Source organism: Aptenodytes forsteri, unplaced genomic scaffold (genome assembly GCF_000699145.1).
Source record: "Aptenodytes forsteri isolate BGI_AS27 unplaced genomic scaffold, ASM69914v1 Scaffold582, whole genome shotgun sequence".
Taxonomy (NCBI): domain Eukaryota; kingdom Metazoa; phylum Chordata; class Aves; order Sphenisciformes; family Spheniscidae; genus Aptenodytes; species Aptenodytes forsteri.
The window spans coordinates 886,370-900,963 of NW_008795675.1; the positions used below are offsets into that span (position 1 = coordinate 886,370).

At 40.3% G+C, this 14,594-nt stretch overlaps 1 protein-coding gene across 1 annotated transcript; it reads left to right on the forward strand.

Annotated features, from left to right (window-relative positions):
- Positions 1-689: 689 nt before the first annotated feature.
- Positions 690-7,259, forward strand: MDH1 (malate dehydrogenase 1). Its single transcript, XM_019472948.1, has 8 exons — positions 690-799; positions 1,124-1,221; positions 2,211-2,385; positions 3,799-3,921; positions 4,058-4,234; positions 5,844-5,957; positions 6,173-6,262; positions 6,626-7,259. The coding sequence occupies exons 2-8, from the start codon at positions 1,157-1,159 to the stop codon at positions 6,749-6,751; spliced, it is 870 nt and encodes a 289-aa protein (XP_019328493.1). The 5' UTR covers positions 690-799; positions 1,124-1,156; the 3' UTR covers positions 6,752-7,259.
- Positions 7,260-14,594: the final 7,335 nt, after the last annotated feature.

Here is a 14,594-nt window from a genome sequence, read left to right on the forward strand (position 1 = left end):
TGCAATATAGCACTGTGTTGGCAGTCTTCCCCCAGTCTTTTGGAGTTTTGGGTCAGTTTGACGATGGACAGTTGTATTATGGATATTAGTGTCTGTATTTGTCCATAATGTAGCTTTTGTCTGTGGCTTTGTTAAATGGCTGCATAACAGTTTAGTGAGGCAGTAGTTTTAAGTCCACTAGATTCCTTGGTTTCTGGCATTCAGTGAGTCTTTGGTTGCAAGTAAGCGTTCAAAATGCTTAATATAAACAGCCCTCAAAATTGAAAGAATCTGAAAACTGGTGAAGTGTGGCAGGTCGTAAAACTTCTGTAGTAAGTTTGAAGTATGAATGGGTAATCTAATGAGTGGGTACATGTTGTAACACCTTATGCTAAAAAGGCAGCCTTGTTAAAAGGAATACAAAGTTTTTCAAATAGACTGTAATTCCTGGCATTTTGGAGGCTTTTCCAGGAGCAATTCTTAGGGATATTTTTGCAAGTGTGGTCTGTTTCTGTAAAAGCAAGTAGAGGAATTGCTGTTGGTTCTAGCAGAACAGAAGTGTGATCCCAGGAGCTGGCCCTGATCCACGTTTAGGCACATGCTTTCATCCAAGTTAAATAATCATAACCTTATTTCTGTAGTAACTGTTAATTTTACCGCTCTCAGATGGTATGAGCCTGCACTGTGTAGCTGTGGGTAAATCTCCGTAACTTTCTTGCAGGGTGAACCGATCAGAGTCCTGGTGACTGGAGCTGCCGGGCAGATTGCTTACTCGCTGCTCTACAGCATTGCCAAGGGACATGTCTTTGGCAAAGAACAGGTATTACACTGAATTATCATTTGTCTCTGCTGCACAGTAATGAATAAGCTAATGTCAGAAGTGCAGTCCCTGAGACTTGTTTTCTTGTAGACACTCAGAATGGTTTACCAATATGCAAGTAATTTATTCTTTAAATGGTGAAAATGGAGTCCTGCTCTGTTACACAAGCTTTCAGTTGTTGGTCGTGCTGAAGTTTTTCAGCAGTTTTTCTGTAAATGGATTTTAAGTCTTGCACAAGATAGCAGTTCGTAGCAGATAACAAGACAAATTCATTTTCAAAACAGATTACATGCAACTTACACTAAACCATTTCTTTCTTTACAGCCTCTTGTTCTTGTACTGCTGGATATCACCCCCATGATGACTGTATTGGAAGGTGTAGTGATGGAGCTGCAGGACTGTGCTCTACCGCTGCTGAGAGGTGGCCAAAAGAAATTTTTCTTAAACCTACAAGATGTTCTAGTACAACTACTGCATTTATGAGTTGCTGTAGCTGCCAGGAAGTTAAGCAGAAGAAAATATTAGATGATCCTTTCTTGGTTTTATATTTTGTGGAAGATAATTTAATTTAACTTGGGCTGTAAGCTAGGAAGAATGTCATCAAATGAGTTTTGTGTAAAGAATTGACTACGCAGATACCTGGGTTTTGGTTTATATCGTCTAATCCTGGGTTGTCAGCATGTGCAACAAATTGTCAGATACTTGTGCATTTATGCATTGTATTCTGGCGTAGTGGTAAAATAACAATGAATCTTTAGATACTCTTACATTCCTTTACTAAGTAAAAAAATTATAGTCTTTAGAAATATCTTCTGCAAATTGAAAAATCGCTCATCAAGTCATGTAAACAAGTTAAGTTCTGATAAATCTAAACAAGCAGAAGAAAGGGAGCCAGTAGATGCTACTGTAATTATTACAGTATTTAAAAAAATGTGTAGCTACCAGCTCCTGTACTTGTACAAATCAAACCTTCAGTTTGAATTGTTAAAGGTACAGGAAAACTTTATTTGTGTTGATATTTGCCACTAAGAATTTTTTGTAAAAGTGAAGAACAGCATATATGCATACATGTGTATAATATGCATATATACATATGTATATGTATCTAGAAAAAGAGACACATGAAAGGTATCTTTTGACATAGATTTCTCCTGTGTTATCAGAATTTATATCTAAAGCTTTAGATAAATATTTGGGTTTAAATACTTGCGAGTAAACAGTTTCTAATCTGTGGAGTTAGGGCCAAATGACTATAGTTGTATTTTTGGAAGGGGAAGGTGGTGATGTTGTCAGATCAGATTATATACTATTTATGAACCAAAGAATATTCCCGTTAACATTCTGCCATGAGTATTTATCTTACTTAGATTCCCCCCCCCCCCCCCCCCACCCCTCCCTTTGTCGCTCACCCGGTCATTCCAACAGACAAGGAGGAAGTTGCATTCAAAGACCTTGACATAGCAATTCTCGTTGGCTCCATGCCAAGGAGAGAGGGCATGGAGAGGAAGGATTTACTCAAAGCGAATGTGAAAATTTTCAAGTCTCAGGGTGCAGCCTTGGACAAGTATGCCAAAAAGACTGTCAAGGTGAGTATAGAAACTGAATTTAAAAAGTTAACTCTGAGTTATGTAGAGATCTAAATACATGGTAGAAAGATACTGCGCAAGCAGGAGCCTATTCAGTGCAGGCATTCCTTTCCTTAAGCCCTGGAAAATATACCACGGTCAAGGTTAGTTGAGATATAATATGTTAAATAGGTAGGTGATTTAGTCCTTAATTCGTTTGGTGAAAAAGGTAAGTCTTACATCGTATTGCTGTAGTCTGCATATACTCTGAACTGGTAACCAGCAATTCTAAAAAAAAAAAAAAAAAAAAAAACCAAACAAAAAAAACCAACCAAACAAAAAAAACCTATATAAAAAAAAAAAGCAGTCTTCTGCTTGTTATCTCTTTTCTCTGGGAGAACTAAATTATCTACATGCAGCTGCCTACTTCATATCCATCTGTGGCTTTAACATAATGACCCTTAACTTCAGTATCAATATGGAATTACAGTTGCACAAAAAAATCAGCTTATTTAGGTTGTTTGCGTCTTGGTCTTTGGAGCATTGGAAGCTTTTAATTGTTCTCTCTCAGATTCCTTCAGCACAGTTAATGGGATCATGTGGCTGCTCTCCTACTGCTCTTAATCTCAGACCCAGACTCCGACTGTGCTTTGTAACTGACATTTTAATGTCTACTTCCTCTGCTGATGAACTTCCTACTGCTTCTAAAGACTTGTTTCCTTCTTAATATGGTTGGAATAAAAACTATCAATAAAACTATTGCAGAGTAATGGAAAATTTACTGAACTCACTTTCAAAAGGGGAAATAAAAAGGGAGGTTTGCAGATTAGCTTGTGTGATTGAGAGTATATGGAGCTTGATGTTAATCATTTGAGGCACATTAGTAGATGAAGGATGAATAAAAATCAGTTTTCCGTAGTAATAAATTGATCTAAGTTCAGGCAATATTTTACTTCTAACTGCCTATGAACATTAAGATAACTAACCGTTCTGGCATTCTTAATTATAAAGTAATTATATAAAGCAGTGGCAGCCAGTCTAGGAACCATTTAAAAGGTGATGGTGAATTCACTGTGGGCCGACTAGTGTGTATGTATTGTCCTTTCCCTGTATCTAGTAGCACGGGGTTTGAAGCCAGGCTGTGGGTCAGTGTGCAGATCTCCCTAGAAGTCTTGTTCTCTTTCACATTTGAATGTCAAATTATAAAGAAGATGCCTAGCTAGAAAATATTTTTCTGTGCGGTTATAAAAGACTCGGTGACTATGAACGATGCACATATAAAAAAAAAAAATCTTGTTGAAGACAACAAAGAGATTTAGAGAACTTTTTGATAGCTTCTTTGAAGGCAAAGTCATGTATTTCACTTGAGGGAGCTGTTTTGCAGAAATAGCTTCTTCATCTTTCCACATTCCCCTTCCCCTTCTTCGTTTTTAGGTTGTGGTAGTTGGGAATCCAGCAAATACTAACTGCCTGATCGCATCAAAGTCAGCCCCGTCAATACCAAAGGAAAACTTCAGCTGCTTAACTCGTTTGGATCACAACAGAGCTAAATCTCAGGTAAGAAGGGCCTATTCAAAGTAGAACACTTTCTGTTGTCCCTTCTAAATACAAACAGAGCAGTGCTTTCAAAGAAGCCTGTGAATTGAGAGGCTGAAGTTAATACAATGGACAGACATCTTTAATTTCTGATTAGATTGCTCTGAAACTTGGTGTGACTGCTAATGATGTGAAGAATGTCATCATCTGGGGCAACCACTCCTCCACTCAATATCCAGATGTTAACCATGCGAAGGTAAATGTGAAAGGAAAGGAAGTTGGAGTTTATGAAGCTATAAAAGATGACAGCTGGCTGAAGGGAGACTTTATCCTGGTAAGATCTTGGGGCTTTTTTAAATGGTCATTCTGTGCTTCTGCTTTCTCCTAACCTCATATGAAACTGTAAACTATGTAAATAACTGAGTGAAGCAGCGCTTCCTCTCTCACTGGAATAAGTCATCTTCAGATAGCTTGTCCCTATCAATTATTTGCTTTTGAAAAATTTAAGGCTTTATGAAACTTACATAAATACTAGTAGAAGAAGCCATTTGGTGTGCTAAAATGATTTAACAAAAATAATTTTGATCATAGCTTGGGTGCAACTCATCTGGCACACAAGCACCATTGGCAGTTCAGTATGGTGACTTCTTTGGGGCAGCTTTGTAGTTGAAGTAGGATGATCTTCCGTTCGCTGCTCCCTACCCACCGAAAAAAGCCCAGCAGCCCTCCCCCTGCATATGCATGCACGCACACACTCGCTTTCCAAATCTAAATCTGTGGCCTTGTCAGCAGCGTTTCTGAAAAGTAATCTGAAAAATCTAGAAAACACCTGCAAATGTTTTAATGTAGGGTAGTAATAAATAATAATGTAGGGTAGTAAAACAAAATAATGGTATTAATTGATCAAGAGCACAGGCTACCTAAATGCAATAGAAAGTGAAACAAGGATTACTAAAGCCCTTGATGAATGTGACTCCAAGTAGCTGTACTTTGCTTTGTATTGCAGTGTTACTGGCATGCTGACAGCCAGGTACTGTATCTTAGCCAAGGCACCTTTAGTTTGGGACTGAGGATGTGTTTTGTCATACGACTGTGCTCTTTCCTATCTTGTTTTTGGATATAGCTTATTCTAGCTCATGCTTTTTGCTACAGAATAAATAATTGTATGCTGACAACCAAAGTTCATGAGCCAGAGTGTAAGCAGAAATGTGTCCTTGTCCTTGATCCTGCTGTATCTTACGTGGCCAAGGCAGGGTACTGGTTTGGCGCTCTGGGTACATTGTAATGCTGGTCTATGCTAGAATGCTTTCCCTAAGATAAGGACATGTCATAATTCCTGCCTTCTAGACTGGGGTCTGTTTGGCATACAGCGTTACCAAAACTTCTTAAACCTTATATTTTTTTTCTTTTAATAAGCTATTCTAATTCCAGGAGGTGCAATTCTTAAGTACAAAATTTCTGAATATAAACTTGAGTATAGGGAGGTAGGTTCAGCTGTCTTCAGGAATTAAATTAATTTTATGCATTAAATATTGTAGGATTGAGACCAGCAAGTAGTTCACGTTGGTATTCAGCAAAATAAACTTAATGCCCAGTGTTGCTCTGAGACATCTGTTACTGTTGATGTACATGAAGTCTCTTGGTGGTAAAAGCCTGAAACATCTGATTGGTATGAAAGAAGTTAGTGGCCTGCTAGCTGTAAAGCAGGTACTAAGAAATGAGCCCGCCTCTGAAATATTCCATTATTTTCTTGTCTTGGCAAAACTCTTCCAGATTGTATTTCTGGATTGTATGCCATGTTCATTTAGTGATAGAACTGTATCTTGCCTGACGAAATTAAATAATGTTTGTAAGGTGGCCTTTCCTTATGGCGTTTACTAACAGTGTTTAGACCAAGCCAAGATCTTGCTGCTTTACGATTTAGGGTTTTTTCTTAATTGCAGACTGTTCAGCAACGTGGAGCAGCCGTTATTAAGGCTAGGAAGCTGTCCAGTGCGATGTCAGCTGCCAAAGCTATCTGTGATCATGTGAGGGACATCTGGTTTGGCACTCCAGCGGTAAGATGTTGCTCTTGAGTAAGTGCTTGTTTGCCTAATGCTTTGATTACATGCCAGTGTCTCTGACCTCAAGTGTGTATGTGTGTTGAGAGGGGGAAGAATCTGTCTTTTTCTGGAATAAAGCGTGTCATAGGAGATGCAGTATATTGGAAATCAAAATTTTGCTTGCTTCTAGCAGTGAAAAATGTATTTATCCCTTCCTCTTCTGTTTTCAGGGGGAATTTGTTTCCATGGGAGTAATTTCTGATGGCAATTCTTACGGTGTTCCTGAAGACTTGCTATATTCATTTCCTGTTGTGATCAAGGTAACTAGACGGTATTTAAACCTAAGTATCTTCTGCAAGACTTAGTTGTAGTATGAGCTAGTTAACAGCTGTGCTTTTAGTATGGGACTGCAGTTGCTGGGACGTGGGGGTTTTAGCAGTCTTTCGCAGACAGGGTCATTATTCACCATTTTGTAGTAGTTGTCAAGTAAGTACTGATAGAAAAGTAGAATCTTACATGACTAGCTGGTGCTGGTTGTATTCTTTATCTGAAAACAAAATTAACTTCTGCCTGATGTGTTTTTTTTTTTAAGGCCATAAACTGTTTCTTGCGCTGCAAAGTTTCCTTTGTGCAGACTGAATGAAGCTTGTTCTCATATGAAGGGACTTTTTGTTTTCAAACAGGACAAGACCTGGAAGTTTGTTGAGGGTCTTCCTATTAATGATTTTTCTCGTGAGAAGATGGATCTGACTGCTAAGGAGTTAACTGAAGAGAAGGAGACTGCTGTGGAATTCCTCTCCAGTGCATGACTAGGTGATGAGGAAATAAAAAATAACTTAAGAGTGGAAGAATCTAAAAGTCGTCTCTAAGTCTGCTACCAAACACTATTACTGTATTCAAGTCAACTGTCTGTGGCAATTGTGCATTTTAAAATTCATATGCTTACTGGTACTGTTGTGCCTATTGAGTTATTAGCAAAAAGATTATTAAAGAAGTGAAACTAGTTTGTTGACCAAACTCTATCTGTTCAATACTAGTTGCTTTCTGTGTATGATACAGAATAATTGTTTGCCTTGGCTACTAACGCACAACCTGAGTTTTGATTAGAATTTGGCACTATTGGAACACGTCCTAGTCCATGATCACTTCAGCATCCTATGGCTCAAGCGAAAATGAAATTAGAATGCCAGTAGTTCTTCTTGAACCAGAAGTTTAGTGACTCAAGTCTATGACTGGACAGACGCCAAGTATATACTGTTCACTCTGGTTATGCTTACAATGTTTGTCAATAGAAATATTAAAAGATGCTTAATCACATAATGGCTAAGAGTAGTCTGTTGCGCTTTATTTGCATGTTTTAGTTGGGTAACTAGCAGAATTTGATAGTACAACATAAAAATCCCTGAAGATCTATTTTAAAAAACTGAGGGAAACTAGTTTTAAGAAGCTTTATTGATGACTAGCACTTCCGTTTGTCTTTCCCAGGCAAAATTGCTTTCTGTCAACATCGGACACAAAAGCCTAAAGGCAGATTTGTATTCCAGCACTAGAGTTCAAAAGCAGTGTTGGTACTGTAGCTCAGTACTCATTTGATTGTAGCTTCAAAGCCTTTTGTCCCAGAAGACAAGGACTCACTTGGTTAAGACCAAGTGAGGTTAATATACTTGCTTGAGAATTTTTCTAGTGCAGCCTACAAACACTTTAACTGCAGGAAGGTTCAAATATACTGTACTGTAATTATTCCTTTGCAAACACACAGGTGAATGTTGCTGTAACTCTTCTCCTAGACTCCTGCTTTGTCTGTTCCTACTATAGTAACCCACCTTACATAGACTTAAGGGATTTAGACTAGGTTTGTTGTTCTGGGAATTTTTTAGATGTACTACCTGTTCTGTTTGTTTTCTAAGCACCTTAAATACGTCCCACCCTGGTTGCGGAGTGTAAACTCTCATACACAGTGTCAGTGCTAAGTTGTTGTCTGTCCTGTTCCAATATAAGTGTTTCTGCCTTCTACTAAAGTAAATCTTGGGTCTGTCATATCTGGAGTCATCACATTCCCCTTTTTTGGTTTATTCTCCTTAAATGAGGATTCAAGTAGAACTGTTTTAACAAAAAAAAAAACCCAACTGAATTTTAAGCAAATTGAATGGTTCCTTTGAGGATTTATCAACTAGAATATAAAATAAATCAGCAAATATGAATAAGCTTATCCTTAAAAATAAGTCTGCCCTCAGAACATTACTGTAGCTATTAAGTACAGTGACAGTAATGCAGCAAAGACTTACTATACATAAATAGCTGAAAGGGAAAACAAGCATTTCAGAAAATGGGAATGTCTGCTGCAGCACAGGCCAGCTGGAGACAGGGCACAGTAAGTGTATTCCTTGAATGTTTATGAAGCAGCTGTTGCAAGAACTTACGCATTCTTGCAGTCTTAGGAATAGACAAGAAGTATATACACCGTATTTTTTCACTGTTTCTCATTCCTCTAAACCCCTTGGAGTTTAGCTGTGGAGAAATGATAAGAAAATTTCATACATCTGTCTTTTCATGACAGTTTGGGAACTTCTGCAGAAATTGGGGAGTAAGGAAAGCTGCCAGTGTGATGACTGCCTTCTGGTGTTCCATACAAAGTCAATAAAATCTCTTTTCAACATGAACCCGGGCACCAAAGGAATTCATTCCAGTAATTACCATCCTACAGCTTGTTTTAAAGACTGTGTTTTACAGTGAATGTTACAGGAGATAGCTACAGTGCACACTGTTATTCAGTTTAAAAAGGAATAAATACACATCTGTGCCTGAAAAGCATAAATAAGATATGATAAATCCTGCTGGTGTGCAGTATTTTTTGTGCCATACCTACAGAAACATCACAATGTAGGGACAAAGCTTTAAAAAAAATTTAAAAAATCTGGAAGATCTGACTCTTGAGGGTTTTTTGATGTTTGTTTTAAAGCAGCCTTCTCCAGGAGACAACTCACTTCTTGTAAAGTGATGCTTATAACACTTGGTGTATCAGAACAGTTGCATAATTAACCTCAGTATGTGGTAGACTATCTCATGATATATTTACCTCTTCAAGTTAACACTTGAATCTACATTTGACTCCTCTCATATTACAAGTTTTAAGCACTGTATTTCCTCCAGACTTCCATGAAGCAATTCAACAGGAAATCTCTCATTTGCTCATTGATTGCATACTTAACTACTACCCCACTGCTTACAAACTCAAACTAGCAAGTGGTGGATATTCTTTGTATTCATGTTTCTGAACTGTTTTGTCTTCTGTTCTACTTTCTGCCGTTTTTATATTTCTGGGAGAGTCCATCCTGCTGCAGTTAGCTATCTTTTACTGTGGCTTGTGTTACTTTGTATAGTCTGCACTGTTTTTGCAGGGCGTTTTGCTCTTCTCTTAGTAGGTGGCATATAAAAATATTCACATGAAAGCAAAGAGAGTAGCCATCCGCTTCTCCTTCTGCCTTTCAGACTGTTACAGTTTTCTAGTACAAGAGGGAACTTGCACATTGCTACTCCAAACTTACGGTATTAAGTACTTTTCATTGAAATATTTATTCTGTGATTTTTTTTTTGAGTGTTCATGGGCTGGAGGACATGATGTACTAGATGAGGCTGAGAGCGCTGGGTTTCTTCATCCTGGAGAAGGAAATGCTCAGAGGAGATCATCTTGTCAATGACTACCTAATGGGAGGCTGCAGAGAAAGCAGAGCCAGGCTCAGTGGCCCGTAGTGGAAGGTCAAGAGGCAATGGACGCAAGTTGGAACACCAGAAACTGATTTATCAAATCTAAGGGTGATCAAATACTGAAGCAACCAGAGAGGCTGTGGAAGCTCCATCCTTGGACCTGGCCCTGAGCAACCAGATATAGGTCAGCCCTGTGTTGAGCAGGTGTTTGCACTGAATGACTTCTGACCTATGTAATTGAAAGGTACTGAGTATATTCACACCAACAGCATCTTTTAAACAACTTAAAATACATAAGTATCAAAGTTATTCTTCGGTTAGTGATAAGCATATTTTCAGTACATACTTTCTGTGCAGGAAGGAATTTCACATCCACTTTTTACTTGCTGATTACTTCCCCAAGAGAACAAAAGTTAGGATTTCAAACAGCATCTCCCGAATGAGTAGATGCAAGCATTCTTTGAGAAACGAATCCTGGGGGAAATTAAGATGTGAATTGTCAGATCCACTTCTGGAAAGTTTCTAGACGGAGCAGCTGAGAACATTAGGACTCCTGGCTGAGTCTGTGTGTCGGCAGAAAGGCTCCCAGGGAAGACTGGAAACTTCAGTGTGACTGGCATCCTTTGTCACGGAGAGCCTGGAAAACACGGAACCCATATCCTCCCTTCGTGCTAGTGAAAGCTGTATGAGGCAGGCTGCTAAGCTGATCTCTGCTTTCTTGACAGCTTTCCATCCCCAGTAAGAATTCTCATGAGGGAGAGAAGAAATAAAGCTTTTCCCCAAATGAACAAAAAAATTTATTTCAGTTTCGTCTCGCATTGTCGTTCTCCTACTGCAGCTGTTCCTGCTATTTTTTACAGTGACTGCAGGTGAAGCTGGAAACTCTAGCTCTTACAAATGAATCTAAATCAGCATTATACTGATGCTCACCACAGACATTTGCACCCTGGGCATACCTATAAGGCATCATGTCATATCAAATCAATAGGATTTGAATCTCACTTTGCACAAGGGTAGACAAGAGAACTTCTCTGGCAAGTAAAACAGATACAGCATGCTTTCAAAGCACCAGATTTACAAAACAGAGGAAAGTTGTCCTGGAAGACTTTATTAGGATTATGTCTTTTTTTCTTCTCCCCCCCCCCATTTCCTGTGGTTTGGGGACTATTTTACATTTACAGACACATTTTGCATTCCAAATAGCAAATCCTAGAGGATAACTACAGCTCAGTTGAAATGAAAAAAGAACTTACGTAAATATAACTATTTGCAGCTGAAAATGCTGATATTTTGTGTTCAAATACCAAGGGGTTTTTTAAAAAACATTCCAAGAACTTTTTAGTGGCAGCTTTACAGAGGAGCATGACAAATGCTATTGTATCAGAACAGAGGCTGAGCAGTCAGCTGCTTAAAATAAAATACTGTAACTGCAGGTAAATAATTTTAGATAGAGATGCAGTCTTCAGCTTAGCCAGAAATAAGCTCATTGTCTTGGTTTTACAGAATCTTTTATTGTGCATATTAACTTATTACTAAAAATTTAATTGCACAGATGCTTTTCTTTTTCTGAGTCTGCTAACCACAATCATCAAGTGGTTTGTGGCTAAATGACAAAGGGTTTGCACAGAGACCTTTGCCTGCTTTCTCTCAAAAAACATAGTCATCATACACCTGGGAGTTGCTTAAATGCATTAAAAGCTCAACTCAAGCTGTGCTGGTTTTGGCTGGGATAGGGTTAATTTTCTTCATAGTAGCTAGCACGGGGCTATGCTTTGGACTTTTGCTGGAAACAGTGTTGATAATACAGGGATGTTTAGGTTATTGCTGAGCAGTGCTTACATACAGTCAAGGGCTTTTCTGCTTCTCACACCACCCCACCAGCGCGTGGGCTGGGGGTGCACAAGAAGTTGGGAGGGGACACAGCCAGGACAGCTGACCCCAACTGACCAAAGGGATATCCCATACCATATGACATCATGCTCAGTGTGCAACCATTATGCATGATGGAGCCCTGCTTTCCTGGAGATGGCTGAACACCTGCCTGCTGATGGGAACTAGTAAATGAATTCCTTGTTTTGCTTTGCTTGCATGCATGGCTTTTGCTTTACCTATTAAACTGTCTTTATCTCAACCCACGACTTTTGTCACTTTTACCCTTCCAATTCTTTCCACCTTCCCACTGGGGGGGGAGTGAGCGAGCAGCTGTGTGGGGATAAGTTGCTGGCTGGGGTTACACCACGACACAAGCCAACTCATTTGAAGTTCTGAACATTTGTTGACTCCTGATGAAATACACTGCATGAACAAATCTGTGGCCTCAGGACTCAGGACTTCTCAGTCATGTTGACTTCACACCATAATGACCCCGTTTCTCTCCATGGCTGAAAGCCCCGAATTCAGGTTATCCTGCTCCCACGGTACCCGGTCCCTCTCTTTACCGTCCGTATTGCAGCTGAAGAGCATAGCTGGGACAGAGCAGCTCGGCAGAGCGGAGAGGTGGCCGCTGCCTTCCCGGCAGATGGCACTAATACATACATTGTGTGCATCCATACACATGCACACACACGTTCTCCTGATCAGACCATGATGGAAAACCTCTCTCGAGTTCAAAGGAGCCGCCTGGCTGTCCTTACAAGCCTAGACCTTCATGGCTATGATTAAGCTGCGCAGATCAACCATGCAAGGTTTTATTGTAGCAGGCAACTAATAATACTTGGGATGAAAGTGAGCTTTCATTTGTTATCAGCAGCACCAGAGCCAGGACATACCTGAGCAGGTAATTCCAGCCCAGCAGCTCAGGTTGGCTTCACTGAGCTGCTAACCAGTGGCTGAGTTGTGCATCCTTTAGCGTTGGGGTGCTCAGCAGCAGCAGTGCACACATACACATGCAAAGGCAAAATACCGAAGCTAAGTCAAAGCCTGAGAAAATATAAATTTCAGTTTGCTAAACTTTGGGTTCCATTTTTTAAAGCAAATCAGCATTTATAAAGCAAGAGAGTTGTGCTTTCTAGAGATCCAGTGTAGCTCTCCGTTGTCAAATTTTCACTGATTAATATATTCAGTTTTGCTTTCTCATTCGCAAGTGTTACTGAACAAATACAGGTGGCTTGAGTCATTTTAAAATGAGACCAACAATACACCTTGGCTGATGTGACCCTAATGAAAAAAAAATTATGATTATTTCCTAAGCCAGTGGGAACAGAATCCTTTCAAAACTCAAGATGGAAGATTTAGGAAGCCACTAATAAACTAGTGTGTGAGTTATTTCAGGAGCAATTTGAACCCCTGCTGAAAGCCCACTGATGGAGACTTAATAGTCTGGCTGAAAACTGGGTTTATGAGTAACCAAACACAGCAACAGAAGTGGATGGTTTTCAGGCAAAACAGCAAGCTGCAAGTTTTTAGTGCCACAGTAAATGCTGCCTTGCATGGCAAGCCCAGCAAGGTCTCTCCTGCAGATGGTGGTGTTTCTCCTGGTTGGGAAGGTGGCAATAGGAAGCTCTGACCATACCTTTGTGCTTGCACACTCCTAGGAGGAGAAGAAAGACAACATTTGGGCTTTCTCCTTGAAGGAAAGAGTAATAAGTATTTTTAGCTAAAACTCTTCTGCACGCTGAGCTGACAACAGATGAGCTTTTTATATGTGAGGATGCCTGACTGAGGAGAGCACAGTGTGAGCCACTTACGCCAGCAGGCTTGAACGCAAGCCCCAGAGGTAAGCTTGCTGTTCAGCAGGATTTTAAACAGAGGATGTGCCACTTCCTCAGCACCAGGAACATGGGCATGTGGTGCTAATTCCCACTCAGACCTCGAGTTCTGGGGGAAAAAAACACTTTCTCGAAGGCAGGTTCTTCCTAGAAGGACTCCCTGAAGCTAAACTCAGAAGGAGTCCAAAAAGGCAAAGAGCCAAGGAAGATGGGGAAGAATGAGATTTATTCCTCAGTGAAGAGGTTGTAGGAGAGAATTAACCCCTCAAAGGATCTCTATGTTGTCTGTTAAAAAAAAAACCTTCCTAAAAGGCAATGTTAACACTTCTTTCTGATATTAAAAGGGGGATTGACTCCAAAGTAAATGTAAGCCATGGCCGGGCATGGCTGTGTTGTGCATGTATCTCTCTGGGACATGGGGATGTGCATTAGCAATGCCCATCATTCCCAGACAGATTGAGGATGGAGAAGGGCAGCACATGTTAGATGAGTGAAAATACACAGGTCTACTGGGGCTGAAAACCAGGGAAAACAGCTCAGCAGGAAGCAAAATATGAGAGTCTGCAAAGTTTCTACATTATCCATCGGAAGGTGCTCTTCTCACGGTTAAATGCTTGTTCCAGTGATTCCTGTGTACTTGAGGTGAGAGTCCCAGGAGGGGAGCATGTCTTTGGGCTGATAACTGCGTAGCAGCTGTACAAAGAAGTGGTGGCTCCAGCATGACCCAAGCAGCAACCAGATTCACCATCAAGCCGAAAGCCTGAGTCCCGCGAGGAGGGGGTCAGCAGGGGACGGCTTGCAGTTAGCATTGGAACAAGGGTCAGGTAGCCACGGAGAGAGGTGCCATTCCTGGTTACACGCCGTAATTGTGACATTATAGGGAAAGATAAGGAAGGCGGGTTTGGACAATTTCAAGATGGGATTTTGCTGCCTCCAAATGTTGCCATCGGGCCTTTCATGCATTTCATGACTGAAAAAGGGCAGATTGTTTCCTCAAATAGTTAAAACTAACAGACATGTCACCACCCGGATGTTTGCAGACTCAGAGTTCAAGAGCAGCAGCTTGATTGGACAAGAGCTTCCAGCGTGGGCTTGTTACCAATTAGAGGAGGAAAAAATAGGTTTGGCAATGTCCTGCCTTCATGCTGCACGGACTTCAGGCAAGATGACATCTGACTTTGGAGCACCTTGGGTACATTAAGTATCACTCTGGTGCTGCTCTAGCTGGGTAGTCGCATCC